Source organism: Onychostruthus taczanowskii, unplaced genomic scaffold, assembly GCF_017590055.1.
Source record: "Onychostruthus taczanowskii isolate IOZ18803 unplaced genomic scaffold, ASM1759005v1 scaffold15, whole genome shotgun sequence".
Lineage (NCBI taxonomy): Eukaryota > Metazoa > Chordata > Aves > Passeriformes > Passeridae > Onychostruthus > Onychostruthus taczanowskii.
In genome coordinates, this window is record NW_024498685.1 from 3,713,630 (window position 1) to 3,737,625 (window position 23,996).

At 42.1% G+C, this 23,996-nt stretch overlaps 1 protein-coding gene across 6 annotated transcripts in view; it reads left to right on the forward strand.

The window, feature by feature from the left end:
- Nucleotides 1-23,996, forward strand: part of DENND5B (DENN domain containing 5B) — a 104,113-nt gene that overhangs the window by 46,255 nt on the left and 33,862 nt on the right. For all 6 annotated transcript variants that reach the window (XR_005952203.1, XR_005952204.1, XM_041398678.1 and 3 more), the window contains exons 2-6: nucleotides 1,727-1,836; nucleotides 6,903-7,569; nucleotides 17,780-17,967; nucleotides 21,158-21,691; nucleotides 23,031-23,262. Coding sequence is in view for 4 of the 6 variants with exons in the window: in XM_041398678.1 (XP_041254612.1) it covers nucleotides 1,727-1,836; nucleotides 6,903-7,569; nucleotides 17,780-17,967; nucleotides 21,158-21,691; nucleotides 23,031-23,262 (1,731 nt within the window). In the remaining 2 variants the exon portion in view is untranslated. The remainder of the gene's footprint in view (nucleotides 1-1,726; nucleotides 1,837-6,902; nucleotides 7,570-17,779; nucleotides 17,968-21,157; nucleotides 21,692-23,030; nucleotides 23,263-23,996) is intronic.

Sequence of the window (23,996 nt, forward strand, 5' to 3'; positions counted from 1 at the left end):
TACTGGAGTGGTAAAATGCAAATACTGCAGAGACTCTATGAAGGTAAGTTGTTTGTGCCATTTATTTTCCTGGATAAAATGAATCCATGTTGTCAGCCTACAGGGACATTGTAACTGCTGGTTTTGGGCAGATGGATTTCTTAAAGCAATGCTTATACTTGATAACCAAAACTTTTTCTTTTTTTTTTTTTTTGTCATGAGAAAGGAAACCTTTAAAGAAATTTAAACTTCAGCAGTCACTTGCTGCTAGCAGTAGAGAACTTCATTAAGTCATCCAGATGTTCTCTTCTAACTTTTAGTAGAAGCAACTAAATAAATTCAGCATCAAATACCTGCCTTTCTGCCAAGTCACAGTTGCAAGGTAAACTCTGCCAGATGTGAGAATGATTGAAGAACTAATTGGGAAATAATCTTGTGCATATTTGTTTGATTATGTGAGCATATTAATTACTGTTTGATTCTGAGAGGTAAAAATGTTTCTGAGTATGTCTAAGTACATACTTGGAGAGAATTTTTGCTGGCTTTGCTTGGTAGGATCTTTATTTTGTGAAATTTTGGAAATTGGTGGAGGACACTGTGTCTTTAATGGCTCTGCAAAGAACTTTTGGACCAAAATAAGAGGTTATTCTACTACCATGTTCTGAAATAGAGAAATGGTCTCTGTTTTTGGTGTACTTGGTCTGAGTTTGTAACTGAGCTTGTGGAGGATCTTCATAGGTTATCAAATCCTGCCATTAAACCTGCCACTGCCCTTTTGCTCCTAAAACGTGTCCCCCACGTGCCACATCCACGTGTTTCTTGAACACTTCCAAGGGTGACGATTCCACTGCTAATGGAATTAATGTGTCTAAATCCTGTGTTCAAAATAAGTGTTGTATAAAAATAACAGTATCTTTAAAATCTTAGAGATTACTTGGGAAGGAAAAGATTTAAAACCTTTTCTCAGAATGCACTTGCATATTAGTGCTGTTAGAAGAGCTGGTTTTGTGTGATAGTGTAATAGATGGTCATTTAATTAATAAATTTTAAGAACCCCTTGTTTTGATAACTGTTTTGCATGCTGTAGACAATCCAGTGCAGAGAACTCCATTAACACCATCACTGTGAAATACAGTATTTGTATGCTGATAACTGGATGCATTTCTGCTTGAAGTCTAATTTCAGTCTTCCTCTTTGCACTTGCTGGATTCTTTGTGTGGAGAAAGTATGTCCTTGAAATTTGATGTAGAAAAAATAAATGTTTAATTTTCACATAGGACTTGTAATATAAAAATATCATCTATAATGAATGCTTGAATAATTTATAATAGCCAAGAGGTGCTCATATTTTTTATTGACCTTAAAGACAGCTTCTGACAAACTTGAGGGAAAGTGCTCTTTCACTGACTAAGTAAAGCTGTCTCTAGATACTCAGGCTGTTGGAGAAGGTCAAGAATCCAGTTGATTGCAAGATATTTTTCTGTAAAATTTCAGCAGTGATTTTTCTCTTGACAATGTATTTCCATTCTGTAAATACTAAAATGGAAGTTGTGTGGCAACTGCAGTAAGATTTTGTGGGAAGGAGGGTAAGGTCAGACTGAATGGGAATCTTTTCTGTTTCTCTTTTAAAAGTAGTACCTCTGAGAGTCAAAATGTCCATCAAATTTGATAAAAAAAAGAAAACCCAAGTCATCTCTCTCTGAAGCCTCACTGCTGTTTTGAGTCATTATTTCTTCATTTGTTGCAGGAGAGAATTTTGACCAGAGTCCCCTAAGAAGAACCTTCAAGTCCAAAGTTTTGGCCCATTATCCTCAGAACATCGAGTGGAACCCCTTTGACCAGGATGCTGTCAACATGGTAGGTAGAGAAAAACTCTCTTCTCAAATGGTTGTGTGTCAGCTCTTGAGATGTTCCTCGTTGTTTACAGCTAGCCCTTGTGATGCTCTTGTGATCTTGAGGCTGTGGTGCTTCTGCTGGGACCAGGAGCTCTCACTGGGCGTGCTGCATGAAAAGGTGCAGAGGAAGAGGTGTTGTGAAAGCACAGGATACTTTCAGGCACAGCAAAAATCAAGTGTGTTCCCTCATTAGTTCTGAGTGTGCTGGGTGATAAAACAAGTCCAAGCACCATCCCCGGGACTGGCTGAGAAGGGGTGTGGTCACCTAGGATACCAATCCCCAGGTAGGAAGGAGGCAAACCAAGGAATTTTTAAGATACTGATATCCTTGTGAGGTTTTGGAGTACAAAACACCTCGATTCTGCAGACAAGGGGAAGGGGAGTCTTTATGCAGAAGCTGGAACTTGGCTAATGCACAGCTTTTGCTGGGTCATCACTTTTAATGGCACCTCTGCACCAGTACTTCTCCTGTACATCTCTTTCCTCTCAGTTATATTTGATGTGAGCATCTATGTGGCTGAGTCCCATGGACTGGGAAAGGAGGGGAAAAACAGTTCCTGGAGTGGGGACAGTGACAACTGAAAGACTGATGATCCACTGGGAATTTTTCTGAAGAGCTGGTAATTAAAGAATGATTCCAAAATCACCAAAGCAGTTGTTAAGAACACAACCTGACAAAGACAGCAATTACTGGTATTTGAGCTTCCCAGTACAGAAAATGCCATATATTTCTTAAAATAATCAATTGTTGTGATAGTAACATTGAACAATATTATAGCTGTTTTCAAAAATGTGAGTTGGGTCTAAGTCAATATTGGAAAATGAGGGAGGCCCTTCCCCCAGTCTAGTTTAGATGAGCTTTGCATTTGAGGAAGGCAGGACAGCACACCACCTGCTTCAAAACTGAGCTGACCTCATTGTGTGGTGCAAGTGAGAAGTCAGGAGAATCTCCTGGCCCCCAGCCAGCAGATGGAGAGGTGGAGAATACATAAAACCCTCATGAAGTTGGCTTTTGCAAATGCAAAAAAATGCATTTGGAACTTCCCTGCAGTCATCAAGGTGTAGAAATCTGGAGTTCATCTCAATTTCCACCGAATTTTATTTTTAGTGTTCTGACAAATATTTAACAGGAAAGCACAGAAGCTGGAAGTAGCAGTGGCACGGAGAGCTGGTACTGTGGCACTGCACTTGCACAGAAGGGCAGAGATGAGGCCAGCCACTCCCTCTGCCTGCTGGCAGCTGGGGGTTCCTGTCTTCTGCTTCCAAATGTGCGCTGCTGGAGTTGGGGTGGTATTTGGGCTGGTCTCCACATCACTGTGCTGATACCGAAGGCACGAAGGACTCACAGCAATGCTTTGTCAGCAGTTAAGATGGTAATAGCTCAAAGTTATTTATGCCTTCTAGTTCTGCCTTTGCATTGGGGGAGTTCCAGTATGAAGTAATGAGGGGTGTGCAGCAGGAATAAAGCAGCTGGAATTGCTGTGTTATTTGTCTCTCACGTTACAGTGGAGCATGTCTAATATTCATGAAGTGTGATCACAGTGTTGGACAAAAATGGAATGCTAAAACCAGCAAGAGACCTATTAAAATAATTGAACTGAGCTGCCTTGAACACATCTTTCATTTGCAATGTGTCTTTGAGAAAAAAAAGCATTTACTAACAGCAGCAGTATTTAATGATCTTTTAAATTATCTTTTGGAAAACTTCTTTATTGTTTTGATCTGAAACATCATTTAAAGTAATATCCACCTCCACGGAATCTCTTGAGGCAATTATTGGCCTTTCTGATCTTGCCTTGCTGTATTAGTTCTGCCTATGTGTTTGCTTTATGTGAGCTTCCAGAAGCAATTTTCCTCAGAGAAGGAAATGCATAAATCCTTGAAGGGTAACTTGTGAGAACTCTGGCTTTGCTGGATGCCTGAGGAAGTTCAATTGCCTTCTAGAACCATCCTGTTGTTTTAAAAATAGCCCCCTGAAGTCCCAAGCAATCAAGCTGCAAAGGAGTCATGTTTTCTCTCTGTTTCAAAGTATATGTCAATGCACAGTGTTCTCTTTAATAGGGAATTGTGTCTTTCCCCCTGCTGCTTTTTGTGATTTTCCTTGCCTAACCTCACACACCATCTTCTGTGGCCATTCTGAAGTAAGTGTTGTACCAAACTAAAGTTCTCAGTGTAGAGATACAGAAATTTTTAGAATATGTGCTTCCTGTTTTAGCCCTCTGATTCATCAAGGTATATAAATCTTTGCCTGTATTTCTGAAACTCAAGGAAGCATTATCTGTTTAATGTCTCATGTACTGAAATAAAAGAACTAAAGGTTCCCTGGTGGAATTTGAAGGAGCAGGCTTTAAGACCAACAAAAGCGTCTTTCTCTCCACCCCCTCACCCACAGTGGAGTTTGGATGTGGAGCTTGCTGCCACAGCACGTTGTGAACGTGAGAAGTATGTAGAGGCTTAAAAAGTGAAGTGAAGGATCTAGTGGAGAAGAGATGAACCCGGGCCAGTGGGCAGTGGTCCTGGGGGGAACTTTGGTTCAGAAATACCTGCAAATGATGATGGCTGGGAGAAGGAGGGAGGGATTATGGGAGGGCATGTCTCCTGCCTCTGTGCTTGGGGAAAGGGTGTTGCCTGCTCAGGACGTCTAGAGACAGGTTATGGATTAGCTGATACCCCCTTGTCTATCCTGGTGCAGCTTCCTTTTCTTTTTACAAACCATTCTGGCTATAAGCCTTACTGCAAACCTGGTGTAATTCCATGGTTTTCTGCTGATGGATACCTTTAAATACAAACAGTAAAGTGAAACCAAAATCCCGTCTTTTGATCAATAATCTTGGGTAGTTTTCAGTGTTTATAGATGCAATGCAGGTGACTGATTGTGTTCTCAGCATTAGTGAGCCAGATTCATTCCAGCAGGCTAAAATTTCACAACCCCCCCCCCCCTTAGCATATCCCAGGATTCTCTCCAGCACTCTCCTGTGGCATGTGTGACACAGATGAGATGGGAAGTGATTGATGTCCGAGGCCCTAAGATGAAAGTTTTCATGCATTAACCACAAATTCAAAGCTTTCTGTATTGCTGCAAAATGATTACAGGCTCTTCCTTTTGATCTTAGCTTCTTAAGTGACTCCTGGTCATTCCTCCTGCCTTGGTTCTTCCCGTCTTTTTTTTTCCGCTCTGCTTTTTCCTGTGTCCTCTTACAGGTCTAACAACAGCAAGAGTCTCTGAGCCAAGGTTTGCAGCCAGGGTCTTAAAAGGTCAATATTCTGCATGTGTCAAGTTGTGGCTGAAACTTAATAGATGGGCATCCCTTTGTGTGTGCTTGCCCAGCATATAAAGGACAAGGGAGTAATAATTAAGGCTTGGAGGAAATTTATTTAAACAGCTTTCTGAAACAGTCTCAGCTGATCTGAATTTCTCTGATGCCTATCTGTGCCTGATTGTAATAGCATATCTAATTTTCTTGTCCAGGTATTTTCCTGTGAAGTGAAGAAAATTTAGTTTCTGATAGCATTGAGATGTAAGCCTGTGATTTCAGCCTGGTTGGCTTTGATAAGGCTTACAGCCACCATTGAAAGCCCACATTCTAGAAATAAATTTTTATTAAGCAAGCCTGCCAAAAAAAATGAGGTTAAGAGAGATGTTTATTGTGGAGAATAAATTTAAATAAAGTGTGAAACAAGGATTTTTACTACTTCTTTATTGGAGAGCCTTAGCCATGGCACTGCTGTTAATGCCTCAATAAAAACTATAAAGCTCTTGAATAAAAATGTGGCTGCTCTTCAGAAATAGTTCAAGCTGCAATTTCATGGGTTGTGTCAGCAAAGCCCATCAATTGAATTGAGTTCTTCTGCCAACTCCAGGCTACTTATTTCCCTACACATGACCTTTTTGAGCAATTCATAAGAGCTGTCCTAGATAATTTAGGGGTCTGATAGCCTGTTGTGGAGTCTCGACCACTTGCCTAATTCCCAGCTTTACCAGGCTCTTGAATGGTCTCTGCCAGGTGCACTGCTGAAGTTCAGGGTAGGATGAAAATATATAGTTATTTCTTCTGACCTCTTCCAGCATCAGAGGAATTTACTCCTGCTCAAGGTGAGACATTAGGGGATGCACTCAGTTGTGCCTAGGTTCATATACTGTGCTAAAGTTGTCTTCTACTGTTGCCTTTTTTGAAGGTTCTCATTCTTTCCTTTTATTTCTTCAGATGGTAGAAATAAAGCTATAGTATTTTGTTTATAAATATACTTATATAGCTAGATCATGAACAGTTTCCTGCTGATGCACAATTCAAATAAGTTGTGCTGGATGTTTGTTATTTTGCATTAGCTGTTTGGTAGCATTCCCAAAGAATGTCTGGAAAAATGCCTTGATTTTTCACTAGGGCCATGCTTCAGAGAAACACCCAGTGCAGCAGAATCACTGCAAGGGACTTTGCTGAGTGGTGAATCAAAAATGAGGCTTTCATAGATTTTGGGTGTTTCCCTCCCTGCCCTTCCTTTTATCCAGTCTAAGCTATTTGGTAGCACTTAGAGAAGAAAGTAAGTGTAATAGCTGCCAGTCAGCTGGGGCTTGGTTTGTTTCTTGTTTTTTTTCCCGAGAAAATTAGGGAAGATCAAAGAATTCCAAGAAGTCTATGTAATTTAAATCCAGTGGTATAAGATGCTTCCTTCACTCTCTGATTTTAGAGTACTGTGGGCATATATATGCAAATGAGAGGAGAGCTGGATGTTTTTATATGATGCTTAAATAAATGGCACAAAGACTATTCAGTAATGAAAACAGTTTCAGCAAGTAATGAAAATGAGTCGTAATGACTTAATAGATGGATTATTTTGAAAGGTGCTTTTCTTTCTTCAGTCATGTCTCCCTCTTAAGTTGCATCAGTTGTTTTGTTCTTGGATACTTTTTTTTAAAGGTAAATGGTTTGTTGTGATGCAGAGGATAAAAAGAATGTGCCTGTACAGCAAAAACAGCAAAATAAAATGGTGTTTTAGGTAACTCTGTCTATTTCTTTTCTCCTCTCTTAGCTGTGCATGCCCAAGGGGCTGTCTTTCAGGACGCAGGCAGATAACAGAGACCCGCAGCTGCACTCGTTCATCATCACCAGGGAGGATGGCTCCCGCACGTACGGCTTTGTGCTCACCTTCTACGAGGAGGTCACGAGCAAGCAGATCTGCACAGCCATGCAGACGCTGTACCAGATGCACAACGCCGAGCAGTACAGCAGCGTCTGCGCCTCCTCCTCCTGCAGCATGGACTCCCTGGCCAGCAGCATCGACGAGGGCGATGCCACGTCCCTCGCCAAGCTCCAGCGCTACAACTCCTACGACATCAGCAGGGACACGCTCTACGTCTCCAAGTGCATCTGCCTCATCACCCCTCTGCCCTTCATGCAAGCCTGCAAGAAGTTCCTGATCCAGCTCTACAAGGCAGTGACCTCCCAGCAGCCACCACCTCTGCCCCTGGAGAGCTACATCCACAACATCCTCTATGAGGTGCCCCTGCCGCCCCCGGGGAGGTCGCTCAAGTTTTATGGGGTTTATGAGCCCATCATTTGCCAGAGACCTGGCCCCAACGAGCTGCCGCTCTCTGACTACCCTCTGAGGGAGGTCTTCGAGCTGCTGGGCCTGGAGAACCTGGTCCAGGTCTTCACCTGTGTTCTTCTGGAAATGCAGATCCTTCTGTACTCACAAGGTGGGCACTCATCCAGCAATGTCTGTTTCCAGCAGGCACTTCCTGGGCAGCTGCAGCACAGGAGCTTGTAGAATTTCATATTATATGGAGCTAAGGTTGATTTTTGAAATGTGAGAATGCATTGAAAAAATGAGAGAAATGAGTGTGTCCTAATGAAAGCGCTAAATAATTGTTTCCTCCAGGCAGTCTAGGTGCTGCTTGTTTAATAATGCATTGTATTTATCATTTGTGGCAGCTAGCAATAGAATACATTTGATTATTATCCTCACACTGCCCTTGATCATACAAGACAGCATGAAATTAATCCTATCTTCTTCAGAAATACCAGCTGGAAGTAATACATCTTAGGGAAGACACTCTTGCTGCTACTTTGTTTTCAAATTTCAGCAGCATATTGAAGTCTAGTGTAATTTCCTGCCTCCCATACAATGGATATGTTCTTGTTAAAACACTGATTGTTTTAGTACTTGGAGACTAAATATTTAATGGGTTTTGAAACTGTGTGGAACTACTGGTCATTTCTTTTTAGTCCTTCTTGAGGTATTTGGGAATGTTGATGACAAAAATGCTGAGATTGAAGTTGGCCATACATTGGCAGAAGTTGCTTGCACAGAGCCTGTCCGTGTTCCATGTTGACGTGCGCTAGCAAGCTTTAGAAAATCTGGTTTGGAAAACCTTTTCCCTTATGGTTACATCTTTCTGTAATAGTGCAGCACTCTGCTGCAGGTTTGGGGAATCCTGTCTTAGCACTGGGCGTGCTTTGGGATTTTACACGCCTATTACTGTTTCCTCTAGGATGCTGGTTCCTGTGGGTGTGTCCCTGGTGATATTCAGATGCCCAACATGTCATGGTCAAGTTTTCCTGCTGACTTTCAAGGGAATGTTCAGACTTGTTTGGGTGTTCCTCGAAGGCTCACTGGAAGCCTGACTGTGTAATTTGGGTTCCCCAAATGGCATCTGTGATTCTGACCCTAAATTAGGAAAATGTGCATCAGATAAAAGTTTTTGGGGGTGAGGGGAGTGGTTTCATCAGAGGAGAATGAAAAACCTGGAGCCAGGATGCCTTTTAGTGAAAAGAGGAAAAGATGCTGAATACCTAGGCTTGTCAAGAGAAGTGGTTTGAGCAGCAGACAGCTTGAAATGGAGTGGGGAGAGAGGATGGGAAATCATCTAAAATGAGTATGGATAATGAACCTTCAGGCTCCAGAAAGGATTGCTTGGGTTTGTTATATAAAAGAAAAGGTCAGGAAGTGTGTAATGGTAATGCTTATAGCTAAATGCCTGAGAATGGGGAAGAATGTTCAGGGAGGTGGAAAAAGGGTAGTTCTTCTGCAAATTACTGAATTCAAAGGATTGATAGTTCTTTGCAGAGCTCTTCTCCACATGGACTCCAGGGGTTTGCTTTCAAGAACGGAAAATGAAAGGTTTTATCTTCTCTCAGTTTGAAGTGTGAGCAGAAATCCTGCTGTTAGTTTTGATTAGGCTGCTTTTCCCCTCCCTCCTGCTTCTGTGTGTGTGTGTGCAGTTATCCCCTTTCTTCCTCAGCTTGAATCATGCTGCCTTTGCCACTTTGCACTGGGGTTTGATATTAAACAGCAGCACCACTGAAATGCCTCTCACCCATCCCTGCTCTTCAGTCCCACCCTGGTCCCTGCTTACGGACTCACTGAGAATTTTTTTTTCTTTTTTCTTTCTCACTGAAAGATAGCAGCATTATGAAAAATGTGCTTGTCAGGTTACCTTTTAGTAATATTTTGTGCATGTGCAGAGCAACCTCTATATGTGTTACTTTTGTAATAGTCATTGAGACAGATACTTTGTATCTACTAAATAATTTTGACTCAGCCTTCCTGTCCACCAGAAGTTAGATCAGTGTTGTTCTTCCAATTACTGGTTATAATTTAAGGGTTTACTTGGTTTGTTTGGTTTCATTGTGTGGGGTTTTGTAAAGAAAATTGAGATAGTGAGAAGTAATCCTTTTTACCTTTCAAATATCAGAGTTTTTTCTTCCCCCTCTCTTCTATTTGTGAATCTAGGGATGTCCTTGACATGACTTTTACTTGCTTATCTAACATAGACACAATTTGATGGTGCATGGGGGAAAGTATATAGCTGTGTTAGGGAAATTCTGTGATTATGTAAATAGCAGCGTAATGCTGGTTCCCAGAGGTGAGGAATGTGGAGTGGAGGGCAAGTGCAAAGCCTCAGTTTTGGCATACCCTGATAGCTGAGTGCTTGGATAATTGTGTGCTGAAGCTTCTTTTAAATGTCAGTCTTTCAATTCCTGAAAAAGAAAACAGCAGCTATTTTCCAGTTAGAAATACAACCAGCCTAGAATGTACCAAAATCTACTCTCTTCAGCTTTGAGATCCACTGGGGAGAAACGCTTTTTTAACTCCCTAGTTCTTTCAAGGCAAAAGATGAAAAGGCTTTGGCTGACATATCTCTTGTTCCAAAGTAACAAATGAGAGAGGTATTTTGCAAGTTCACCCTTCTTTGCCTTTCTGCTTTAAAGAGGGTGGACTTATTGGACTGTGTTTCTAGAGGCCTGGCCTTGCTGCAACCTTCCCAAACTCAACAAGAGATTAGCAGAAGATCCTCTGGTTGCAATTTCAAGCAAGACAGCATTATTTACAAAAAATCACAATTCACTGACATAATCATGTAATACTCAAGAAATCAGAGCTGGAGCAAAACCTATTTCAGTTCACTAAACTATTTCAGTGAGAACTGCTGTTAACATGTATGGGATATGTAAACTGGCTTTTTTGTGGTTCTCCTAGACCTGTTGGAAGGAAACTTTTCATTTAAGCTTGTCAAAAATTTAGTTCTTCTATAGAATAAGGGCTTCTTTTGGAAATAGAGTGAAAATATAAATTGTTGCACAGCCCCGACCATACAAAGAAGCCTAGGTGGTAATAACAGCAGTGAAAGGCTGCCACAAAGGTTGCACAGAGACTGTACTGGCTTCTCTGAAGTGGTTTTTCTCAAGGGAACTAGGAGTTGAGGATGAAAAAGTTTATTTTTAGCCCTGGGGCATAATGTTTCCAGCAGCCTGAACAAAGGCATCTGAGTCAATGAAGAGGTGAGGGTGTTGGGTGACTTTATCCAGCTTGCCCTGGATGTGTTCCCAGTGTGATATAAGAGTGTCTGGCACAGCTCTGCCTTGGGGACAGGAGCACTGAGTGGCTGTTTGTACCATGGCTGCTACAGTCATCTCTGGGTATCCAGTTGCACTGTTGATGGTGTCTTAGGGGTGACTGGTACCCCATCACTTGGGAAAATACAGGGATTGTAGTGGATTGTACCTTCACTTTACAGCTGTGGTGGTGAAGCAGAGGGATGAAGAGAGACTGGCAGCAAAGAATGATGAGCTCATTTTTTAAGCTGCTTTGTTCCCATATATTTTGGACTGCCCAGCTGAGTAACTGGCAGAGACCTGTGCTTGCACCTCAGTGACAAGACTGAAAAGATCAGCCCTTACTGCTCTTGGAGACTGTGTGGACTTCCAGGGAGTTAATCACAACAGCTGCTGGTGGGAAGTGCCAACTTTGGTCTGCAAAGATGGTGTGGAAACCTGTACCTGAAATCACCTTCACTGTACATTAATTCCTGCAGCTCCAAGTTCTATGCTTCTGCATATAAAGAATATTTTTGAGATTAAATAGGGCAAGTTTTCAACATTTGGGCTTTGAAAACCAAGGGGATTAGATATGCTTTCCCTGCAATTCTTCAGGGTGCAATCTTTGCAGTGCTCTTGTGAGTGCCCTTTATTCAGAGCACAGCTCTCTCTTGCAACTGTGCAGATGTAAGGTCTTGCTTATGTCCACTCTTCAATAGCTACTACAATTTCCAAAGGATAAGTAACAAAACATCACTGGTGTGGGATTCCTGCTGGAGAGAGATGAATTAAACTGTGAGCTCTGTGGAAACCTCAGCAATCCATTTTGTATGTCTGCCTTTCAAGGGATTTAAGCATGAGAGGGAGTGTGTGGATGAGACAGAGATAAACTTCTTAGAGCTTAGGCTGTTTCTACTCATTATAATTTTGAGCGTTTTCCAAGTTGTTTTTCCAAGGGCTTGAGTAATTGCTCCTCCAAGATTGAAATATTCTTTGCATTACTTTTTTTTGATCTTAGAAATTGTAATACAAATGACTATGCATATATAAAGTCATTGCCTAGAAAGTGTTATGTCTGAAAGATCTTTCTTATGAGGTCTGTTTTGGGGTAGATTTTTAAAAACTAATACATGCATAATGTGTTTGCCTTTTAAAGCATTTTTACATCAAATAGTTACATGGGAAACCTTTGCTCTACTACTCATTATTTAAACAGTTGCCCTCTACACTAATATTCATCCAAATCAGTGGAAAGTTATTGCAGAGAACAAATTATATGGGGACAAAATCTGTGTGCTGTGGAAGAGACCTGGGTTTATGGCCTCAGTAGAACTACACTCGGAGGCTGCAGTGCATGTTTCCCTGGAAAAAAAGACAAGTAATTGGGTAGAAAATTCAGAGAATGACATATATCCTTCCTTTTTAAGTTAGGTGAAATGGCAAAATTGTTTTTTAGTTAGAAGTTGCTCAGTTGTTGTCAGTATGACCTGAAAAGTGAAGCTTTTGAAGCATCTGGAAAAAAGGAGGAGGAGCTGGTTCAGGTGTGTGCCGCAGCCCCACTCTTGTTTGTGTTCACAGTGAGCTGTAGAGGGAGATAGGGCCACTGCTTTGAAAAACACTGTGTGCACACACACCACAGCCTCTCCGTTTTTTGGGTTTTTTTTAACTTGGATCTCATTTTTTTCCATGATGAAACATCTTTACCTTTTCAGAATGAGGGGAAGGAAGTTGAATTAGGCCTTTGTATTGCAGTTATGGCAAATGCCAGATAAATAACATGGCAGTCTAAAGTGATCATGACCAAAGTTGTTCCGTGCTGGACTCTTGTGTCCTCCCCATCTTGTGTCCATCCCCAGCTACTGGCTGGGAGCCTGTTCTGCCACAGCAGCCGTGGGAGAGAGCAAGGGGCTCCCTGTGTGCTCAGGAGCACCTTCATGTGTCCTGCTGGCACAGACTTCTGCCCTCTTCTCAGAGACTTAACCATGCTGGTAATGGGAGCTAATTCTTGAGATGGCTCTTAATCATAAATTAATTCATGCTGAACCACTGATGGCAGGCTGGGACATAGTTAAATTATATAAATGGAAATGTATTGAAGCAGAAGCTTTTTAAATTAAGCATTGGCCAACAAGGAAAAAGGGTAAGAGCTGGCCTCGGTGAATATTGGCCTCGGGATATTTCCCTTGGGGCAGAGCTGACCCCCAGTGTGAGAGACTAATTCTTCAGGCAATTAGATGCAGGCTTGTCTTGACCCTTCTGTGTAAGAAAATATGTGTTTTCATATTTGCATGAATTGCCCCTCTGCTTTTATCACATAACTGATGTGCTACGTTGCTCCCTGGTAAATGCCCCTTTCCTTTGGGGATGGAAGGGCACTGAGGTGCCAGGGGTCATTTCCTCAGGACAGGCTGCTGCTTGCAGCCCCATGTCCAGGTTCCCTGAATGCAGCACTGCTGCAAGGTGATTTCTGTAGTGAATAAACACTTCCTGCACCATTTTTGTGTGTTTTATCTGAACATCTGTTGAAAGTCATCAGGACTGGCTTTTCAGTTGTCACAGCTGCCAGCAGGCAAATCAGATGAAAGGTGGAAGCTTCCTGGGCACTTTGATGTCTGCAGCACTTGTGTGTTCTGCTTCTGTGGAGATATTGAGATCTGGTTGAAAACCTTTGCTTTCATAAACAATTTTTGTCTCCGATGTGAATTTCAGATTTAGTTTTTCATCTGCAGTGTGCTTTATGTAAACATTACAGATCTGAAGGTACCCAGACTCAAGACAGGTCTGGTTATAGCTATTCTTGACTCATACTCAGAGACTCAGAGCTCAGAACAAAATAATTTTATTTTCCAGTTTTTCCAATATACCTGGCTTATCTAACTCATATCTTGTTACAAAAACAAACAAACAAACAAAAAAAAAACCTAGTTGCATAACAATTACCTACAATACTTGGACTGAAAAGGTAGCATGTGGGAAAACTATTGGTCACAAGAATGCTTTAGAGCCTGTTCAGGTGTTTCCCTCTAAAGAATTAGCTTCTATTCATTCAGGTTCATTTATGGGGTTTTTTTTACCTCTGTTGTTTTGGTTTATTTTGTTTAAAGACAATTGTTTTGTGCATATTGATAAGGTGCTCTTTGAGAATACCATCTGATTATCATCTTCCAGGATGCATTTTTAAATATGTGGCTTTGCAAAGCTGCAGTTATCCTTTATGTGTGTTCTAAAAGCAGTAGAGCAAAGGAAGTGGTGTCCAGGTAACTCATCTCTTCAAATGCTTCCAAGTGCTTTCAAAATGTGTGTGAAGTGAGACTTCAAAAGGAAAATAAAGAAGCAGTCTATTTTTAAAGCCTTGGACTGGATTTAGAGGACCCAGGCTGTAACTCCAGCTCTGTGGTAAGCTTTCTGCCTTACCTTTGGTAGGTGACTGGAACAGAGAGTTGGAAAATGGCCAGGTTGTGCTTTCATCAGGAAGGCTGGAGGTGTTGAAACTGGAGTGACAGTGCACAGTTCCCAGCAGGAATGCCATTTCTGGGGAGAATGAGCATGTGTGCTCCTACACATGCCTTATACACAAAGTTCCTGTGATTGGGAATTTGCTGAGAAGGTCCCAGGTGAAATTCTCTTGTGTTTGATTATGACAAAGATTTGAATCTCTTTTGGGGGTAGAACCTGTGTGTGGTCTTAGCTCTTTGGAGCAGGGATAACACTGATGGTTTTTTGCCTTCTCAAAGGATCTTGGGTTTGCTCTGCTGCAGCGTGGGAAGGATTTTGAGGTATCATACTTTTGTGGCAGGAAAAGTAATTTTTATGTTGAGCTTTGTGAATTGCTTAACATCTCAGAGATTCTTTCCCCAGTATGTATAATGAAGAGAAGATTATTTTGTTTTTTCAGTCACTGCCTGTGAACTTTTGAATTTCTGTGAACAGTTTGAACTTTAAGGTCTTTGGGTTAGATATTTCTTACTGATTATTGTCCTGTTACTGCATTATGGAGAATCAACATCTAGAAAAAAAAATTGTCCAGCTTTGTCCTCTCTCAGAAAAACCATTGTAGGGAATTGATGTTCAAGTGCTGAAACCATTTCCATCTCCAGCAGAGAGCAGTGATTGGTAATTCTACAGGAATATCTCAAGGTGTGCATTTTAAGCACTATATCTTGTGAGCCATGTGAATGTTACCAGAGCTGGGTAAAGTGTGGCTGCAGATGGTGCTCGAGCAGCAGAACTGCCAGCCTGCCGTGGGGCAGGTCCCTGCAGCCCTTGCATGTCCTGCACAGGGAATGGATGTGCTTGGCCAGAGTCCCCTGGCCAATGGTGCCAGAACAGGAAGGTGGATCCAGAGCCTTTGAGCTTGATTCTCATGTCCTCTCCTTCACATGGTGAAAAAGTTGTGTGAGAGACGGCACTGCACCACATACAGCTAAGATATTAGGAGGCAGTGGTTGCAGTAGAAGCCCCAGGGAGAACTTTGCCCTGGGGTTATCCTCCTTGAGCAGTTTCTCTTGGAAAACTTTGTTCTGTGAACAACTTAGAGATGGAACTTTGAACATGAGGAGTCTTAGAATAATTTTGGTTGGAAAAGACCTTGAAGATCAACTCCAGCTGTAAACCTAACACTGCCAAACCAGCCACTCAATCACATCTCTAATTGCCATATTTACATGTCTTTTAGTTGCCTCCAGGGATGGTGACTCAACCCCTTCCCTGGACAGCCTGTTGCAATGCTCAGCAACCCTTTCATTGGAGAAATGTTTTCCTCATATCCAATCTAAACCTCTCCAGGCACAACTTGAGGCCATTTCCTCAATCCACTGTTTCCAGTTGTCCTCAGTAACCATGTAAGCTTCCCTCAAATGATCATAGGTATAAGAATCTCTCCATCAAAAATTATTTCAGGCTTTATATGATAGGAGTCTAACCTTGTACAGGCTTGAAAGTATGTAAAAAGTAATTAAAATTTGGCTTCTTTAAACAGATAACAAAAAATATTAACAGATTTCTGTATATTATTTTTCTGGAGGAAGCTGGAACTCCCCTCTCTTTGGTCATAACTGCTGGGTACATAAACATTTTTTATCTGCTAATTACTGGTGAGCATTGCTAGATGATAACAGCCTAATCATTTGGTCATCACTAGTTTGTGTTTGTTTGTTTTTTTTTTAAATCAGCTTTTCTCATAGTAAATTGGTTACAAAATTTATGCTAGTGACCATGTTAAATATTAACAGTAGCACCAGAGAAAAATCAGCATTCATTTCCAGGGCTGAGTGTCCTTATCCAAAATGATCCTTGCAACTTTTCTGCCAAGACCTGTTTCTTCATGTGGCTGTGTAGATGAGGACAGGCTTTGAATGTGTTTCACATACTAGGACGTGCTGCTTTTTCAATTTGATTTTTTTGATCTTAAAAGCTTTCAGAGTTATGAAACGTTATGAGACTCCTAAGCTTCTCCAAGTAGGTATTATAACTTGAGTTTGTGTAAGTGCTCTTCAACAAGACAGGGAATGCACGTGTGTAGTTGTAGACCAGTGCATGGGCAGGGATTCATAAGCAACTGATCCATAGCTGGGAGTGTTTTGGAGGTGTAACCTTGAGACTGACTTGTATGCATGACAATAATTTTGCAGACTGACTGAATAGCTGTTAGTAAGACAAGATGAAAAATGTTTTTGCCCTGTCAGCTGACCTTCTGCAGATCGTGGCTGGTTTTCCACAGAGAGCTGCTAGCAAGGAGAATAGGCGATGCAATTTGTTGCTGTAATTTGCATATTTGTTCAAGAACATCTTCCCAGTGACCTCCTAATAGCTGAGCAATGTCAGGTGACAGCGCTTTTGCTGTTGTTGGTGTCTGCCAAGGTCTCGGGCTCGGATGTTCAGGAAATGGGAAGGGTAAAGCTGGGCTCCTCTTCAGGCAAAAGCAGTCAGTGGGGCTGTAGGAAAAAGCCTTCTCACCTGACTCAGCACCAGGGTGTTCATACATGTATCTTTCATCTCCTGGAGTGAGGCAGAGAGGATTAGGAGAGATGGGCAACAACCCAAGTGTTACCCAGGATCTGGGTCTGGCCTCCGTGAGAGGGAGAATCTTGTGGTTGTTCAAGCCAGAGCTTGTGAGACTTGCCTGGCACTGATGAGGTTTGGGTTTGGACTCTGCCACGGAGCTTACAAACCCAGGGGTCTTTACCTGTTTCCAGATGGATGGTCTGCAGTTTGAGATTTGCTGTAAGGATGACTGTCTGTTTAAGACCAGTATGTGATTTATTATTTATATTAAACATTTGTGCTCAATTTATCCCCTCATTTATATAAATAAATATCTTGTGGTATTGCATCATGCCAGCTGGATATTTGATAAATAATTTGCTGTCACCCAAATTCTGAAACATCCAGCTCAGCTGAATCAAAAGAAATTTTAATTTAAAAAATAATGCACCATGTGCTGACTAAAATCAAAATATTTCAAAGCCATGAACTAGCGGGTTAAATAAAAATTTGGGAAGGTAACATAATGTAAGTCCACCAGCTGCGCAGAATTTATTTGAGAACTAAATTTATATTGGGCTTTTGTTTGGAGTTAACTTAAAAGCACTGCTTTTATATACATAGGGACTGTAAACTAATGCTGGTATGTGGCCAAGACAAGTGTTCTGGAAAGTACACTCAGCTTTGGAAATAGTAGCAAGTGGAGCAGAAGCAGGGAGGCAGGAGCAAGTGAGAAACCACAATGTTTCCTTGAAATTCACTTCTTTCTCTTCTTCCCATGTAAAAATACAGGCTTATTATGGAATTAGGGTATTACTGTCCTGTACTAGAGACAGAACTTTTGGTATCTTTTTAGTAATTTAATGACAGACTAGATCTAGATAAGGTATGAATATCTATGCTCAGCTATTTCTGTATGGGAGGAATGAGTTTTACCAGATGTAAATAATGTTGAAGGTTTTTAAGTACTGCCTTATTTTCCAAACAACATCTTATCATATAAACATGGTTTCTGTCTTATTTTGTCATGGACATCCTTGCCAAACAGATCTCAAAAGCAGAACACAGGGAGATAATTCAATATCTGTCTTTCTCTCCCATGTCTAGATTATCAGCGGCTGATGACGGTGGCAGAGGGAATCACAACGCTGCTGTTCCCGTTTCAGTGGCAGCACGTGTACGTCCCCATCCTTCCTGCCTCTCTCCTGCATTTTCTGGATGCTCCTGTTCCCTACCTGATGGGGCTGCAGTCTAAGGAGGGAACCGACCGCTCCAAGCTGGAGCTGCCTCAGGAGGTCAGTGTCCACCTTTGGGGCTGCTGTCCTGAAATGTCTGACTAAGATATGTGTGAATTACTGCTGGGAAATGATGCCTGGTGCTAGGAGGCTTCTCTGGCACTGTGGATACTGATTGCCAGCAGCAGTGAGATAGTAGGGAAGTCTCCACAGCCCTTCTTGGTCCATTTCTGAATTTAATGAGTACCACTTACTGTTTTGATTTCTAAATATTTCTCTTTCTCCTGTTTGTGGTGACAAAGCTGAAATTTTGTCCGCTTTCCCTACAGCACATGCTCCACCAGGTTTTGTTACTCCATCAGTGTCACAGTGCTACTGACAGTGGGCTAAAGAGCATTTTGCTGGGGGAGGATCTCGATGGCTCTGGGTCTCAGGTGCAGTTGCTAGGTGGTGCAAACCTGTCCCCCTGCTGCTGGAGGAGCGTGCCGTGTCCTGCTAGCCCCATCCCATCCATGGCTGAGCCCATGTGTTCCTGGTCTCTTACTAGACCACTGTCTTGGACTCAGACAAGCCAGGCTTGCATTAATACTGGGCCTATGAACCACTTAGAGAGAAAAGGAAGGAGAGGTCATCCTCTTAACCTCAGGGTTAAATCCTTGGGTGTGGTAGAGAGTGAAATGGGGATTTTCCTCCTCAAAATTCGGCAAAAGGTGATTAAAGCTGCTTCACATATTAACCTGGCCATACAGCAAAGTCTTTGGGAAGTGGCTCACCTGTCTGCATTCCAGAGGGTGACTGGAACCAGAGCATGCCATATGCTTTTAAACTTAAGTTTCTTCTTAAAATCAGTGGGAACCCCAAAAGTACCTGTTCATACAGCAGTAACATCTCCTGCCAGTGGCTGTGCTGGGGGCACTCTCCTGGAGGCAGAGTCCTTAAGGATTCCAAATACCTTCTCTGACTGAGAAGGCAGATGGAAATAGCAGCAGAGGAGAATATACGGGAGTGAGAGTTTTTGTGTGGAAGTGGAGGGATAAACACAGGGCAGGGTAATACAGTTTTTAATAAAGGTCTATTTTACATACTGCATGAAGGTGGCTGATACAGCCTCAGTGGCATGGAACTGAAAATCAAGTTTTACCTCATGGATACAGTGACTGAAGCACATGAAATCTGCACTGGTGTGGAAGCAAGGCTGCTATCTAGCTATGCTCTTCAGTAAAACCATGCTAATATTACATAATTACTGTGATTTTTGAAATTATTAGTCACATGTTTTTGGTTAGCAGATTAAGCTGTCATTTTCCTTAAATTAAAATTTTAATGTGACAGTATTTAGTAGTGCAGTATCAGAATAACAAATATCACCAGGGAGAGAAAAGTAAGAGTAGGGTGGAATCTGCCCGCTCCATGATGTTTTGAATGAGTGAAAAATACCAGCATTTATGAATACCACAGGTCCAGTAACTGTGAGAGAGGGAAGGAAAAGACACATTGAACAGGGAAGATCTTGAATCTCAAATTGCTCTAGACAATAAAAAATAAAAAACCCCTCAGCATGCAAGCAGCGAGGAAACGCAGTTCACATCAGCATTCCTTTATTGTTCAGGCCAGGGGCTAGCTTTTCAAGCTCTTGCTCTAAATATAAACCATTTGTTTGTTAGAGATAAAAATTCTAACAACTGGCCATCATGCTGTCTTAAGGTTACTAATCTCCCTGCATTAACTTTAATCATCAGATGTTTTTGAAGAGAGAAGTGAGACCAATTCCCCAAGGGTTTTCTGAATATAAATCTCATTTTTCAAATTTTGTAAATGATATGCAGAGCTGAAATTAAAAAGCCTTTGAAATGAAATATTGATAGATAAGAAGGCAGTCCCTGAGCTAAAGAACTGTTCTGATGCATACCACAACTGTGTAATAGCTACATAGTTAAATAAAGCAAAATGCATTTCTTTGTACGGGCTACATTTAATATGAAAAAGCTGAAGGGACACTTATCCTTTACTAGATGAATCCTAATATGCTTTAAAGTATCTATGTGAAAGGTGATTAATGTTAATAAACATGTCCCTGAAATATCCAATATATTACAAACATATTTGCTGTGGAATGTGTTGTCTAGCTGAATATTAACTTCTCAAAAATGAAGGAAAATAAATAATTTGTCTTCATATAACCTGAAGATCAGTCTAGGGTGTTTGATAAGAAGTAAAGAACACCAAAAGTGCCTAGAAGAAGGTAGAGAAGCTGTGCTAATGGCCAAATCAGCCTAACAAAGACCTGCTGCTGTCCTGTGGATTTTCTGCATCTCCTGTTCTGCAGTTTTATGCCAGGATAAAACACATCAGAGCTCAGCACCTTGGGAATCTGACCTGGTTTAAGATTTTACTCAGCACAGTGCACTCAGACACTGAATTTCAGATGTAAGCCACCATTCAGAAGATCAATTACTGTTTTTCATTCTGCTATTATTTCTGAGGGTGCATTTGCAATGTAATTAATTTTTATGTGGAGTTCTTCTATCCCTCCATGGACACTTACCTAGTAAAAGTATCTGCTCTGCTAGATTAATGTCTACACTTTAATCTTACAGGCTGAGACCCATCTCCATTCATAGCAAAGCGAAGAGCACTCTCTTTAAATCTCAGGCAGAGGAATTGCCACTATTAAAAGCCTCCATGGAAACAGGGGGTCAGGGGAGTGGGAAGACTAGACTTGGCCTCTAGTGAACAAGCTGTACTCAGACATAACCCCAAAGGATTTCTGTGGGACCCTCTTTTGTAGTTTTGCTTGAAGCAGCATCATCTTTCTCACTGAACATCTCATTCCCTGGTAGCACAGATGCAGAGGCTTCTTGCAGTTGGATCCTGGTAAAATAAATGTGCCTGTGAGATGCAGTAATTCACGCAAAGGGTATTTGCTTGGGCTGAGAAGTGGTGCTGCACTTCCTGCTTGGTGGTGTGTCCTTGGCTGCTCCGGGAGGGTATATGAAATCTTTGTAGTGGAAAGTTTGGGGTCTGCATACCCTGGGGAAACAGGAGAATGCTGGAGCCTTTATTTGTCATCCAGTTGACCCTCAGCTTTACTGAAGTCTGAAATGTCACAGGCTAGATAGCACAGCTAAAGTGTCCTGTGTATGTGTGCACTTACCCTTCTGTCTGGAAGCACCCTGGGTGAAAGGGCTACATCACAGGGAAACCAGTTCAGTGCTGAGTGTCCATTTTAAAACTTTTGTTTGTATTTCAGGCAAACTTGTGCTTTGTAGACATCGATAACCATTTCATCGAACTGCCGGAGGAATTCCCGCAGTTCCCCAACAAGCTGGAGTTTATCCAGGAAATCTCTGAGGTTCTCCTGCAGTTTGGGATCCCTCCAGAAGGCAACCTGCATTGCAGTGACAGTGCCACCAAACTCAAGAACTTGGTTCTTAGCGACCTGGTGAACGACAAGAAGAATGGGAACATCCCCAGCAATGCCCTCAACATGTACGAGCTGCTGAAAGGCAACGAGACGATCGCCCGCCTGCAAGCCCTGGCCAAGAGAACAGGGGTGACCATGGAGAAAATGACCATCACCACCCCCCTCACAGACGAGAAGGATGGGAAGTTGTCGTGTGAGGAGCTGGAGCTGAGGGACTACAAACTGAACGTGCAGCTCCGCGAGGTTTTCGCCAACCGCTTCACGCAGATGTTCGCGGACTACGAGGCTTTCGTCATCCAGGCTTCCCCCGACATGGAGTCGTGGCTGACAAACAGGGAACAAATGCAAAACTTTGACAAAGTAAAGATAGCCATGTATTCGTGTCTCCATCTAAAAGGGGGAGGGAGGATAGCTGTGTTTGTGTATATATAGCCTGGGTTCTCTTTAATCTGCCGTTCCTCATCTGCCTCGCTGCGAGATTTGTCCATTTCCATTACACAGGGCCAGATCTCCTGCCAGAGTGAATTGGAGCACATCCACTGAGCTGCTCAGAGCCATCCTGGCTTGTACAAACCAAGCTGGCAGGCTTCTGCCCAGCTCGTGGGGCTGCTCCTGTGGGCTTGGTGGAAGGGTAGCAATGCAGAGTGACTCCTTTTTCTGTCTTTCTTATTTTTCATTGTTGGGAGGAGAGGTGCACATTTGAGATAAAAAACCAAATCTAATCTTTAATTTTTCCTAACCTCATGGTAGAGGTTTTGGTAATGGGTAATGTTCTGAAGAAGGTTGTCACTTAAACAGTGTTGTTATGACTCCATTGTTGTGTATGCACAAGAGGGAAAAGGAATCCCTTGAGATTAGAAATGGAGCTATAAAGAGATGGTAGGATACCAAAATGAATGGGAAATGCTGGGAAACTTGCACAGCTGCTGAGTGACCCTGCAAAGCAGATAGTGTTCTTAGCCATCATCTTTTTTAGGTCCAAGTCCTTCTCTAAGGAAAAGGTTAAGAGGATGAACAGTGAGGAGCAGACTAAATACTGATCTGAGTCAGTTTTTGATTTTAAAAAATTCCTGCCATGCCTCTTATTGGTTTGTTTGTTTTCAGGCATTAAACAGAGCAGCGTTGAAAAGGATGGGGTTGTTTAGGCAGTCTCTGCTAGTGCTTCTGCAATAAAATGGGCTGTTAAGTTTAGGGTTTCAAAGCTCAGTTAGAGATTTAGACACACAGTCAATTTTAATTGGAAATTTGTGATTAATTGCCCTGTGTAACATTGCTGAAGAGCATCAGCTGAAGAGCACTGTGCACCCCTTGATATGTGTGACACCTTAAGTGATATGGTCCCAGGCAACAATGCCCAGACCAGAGGTCCCACAGGGGCACATGTGATCTGCCATGCATTTCACAGGGGTCATTCCTGGGGGTGAGAGCTGCTAGATTGCTTTGAAAAAGCAGGCAGCACGAGCACTACTTCAGTAACTCGATATCCCTTTGTTCCAGCTGTTACAAAGCCTCCCTGACTGCTTATTTCTTACAGTTGTGAACCAAACCCCTTTGTAGATGGATTCACAGCTCTCTGAGAGGGGTTTCTGCAGTGGGGGAAGCCTTGTCCAAGCCTTCCTGCTGATTCTCTGCTGAAGGATGGCTGGACACACCAGTGCTAGGCATGAACGTGGCACTAATGAGCTGTTCTGTATTTCAGGCTTCCTTCCTTTCGGACCAACCCGAGCCTTACCTGCCATTCCTTTCACACTTCATCGAAACACAGATGTTTGCAACCTTCATAGACAATAAGATAATGTCCCAGTGGGAAGAGAAGGACCCTTTTCTACGAGTTTTTGACTCCCGAATTGAGAAAATAAGGCTATATAATGTCAGGGCCCCTGCACTGCGGACATCCAACTACCAGAAATGCAGCACTTTGAAAGAAGCAGGTACGTTCAGACAGGCTGGTAAAACATTCAAAAGTACAATGTCAGCCACCAATAAATATGGTCCTCAGTCATCTGAGTGTTGCAATTGATGAAGTCCTGGCGCTATCTGAGGAGGACTCAGCAGTGTCCTTATCTATCTCAGCAGCAACTTTAGCATGCTGTTAAACACCAGAAATGGCAGGAGCCTTTACCTTCTCTTGGAGCTCTCCTGGGCTGGCGCCTTTAATAAAATCAAGCCAAACCCAAATGGAACTGGCGCACAGTTGCTCATTTCAGGCAGCTCCTGTTCCTTTGCCAGGAGAGCTTTCCTTCACCCTGGTGGTGGGACCAGTGCCAGCCACACTGAGTTGTCGAGCCCCGGTGTCTGCTCCACTGGCCTTGTCTCCCCCTTCCCATAAAAAGACGTGGTTTTGCCTTACATCATTTGGTTAGAGCAGCAGGGGATGCTGGACAGGGATGTAATCCTGTGTGGCATATTTAGTACCTCCAGCAGTAGATGTTCAGCATTAATGTACACTGTACTGAAGGATTGGAAGTTTTTTCTGTTGCTGTCATGGGATGCCTTTCCAAATTATATTTTAATTTCTTACTTAATGCTTGTGCAAGTATTTATTTAATTTCTAAGTAATACAGGGAAATTATACTCTTAAATTTGTTGGGACACGTATTAGTAAGATAGGGCAAACATATTTCTTTTTTTTTTTTTTTTTTTTTTTTTTTATTTCTTTCTTTTT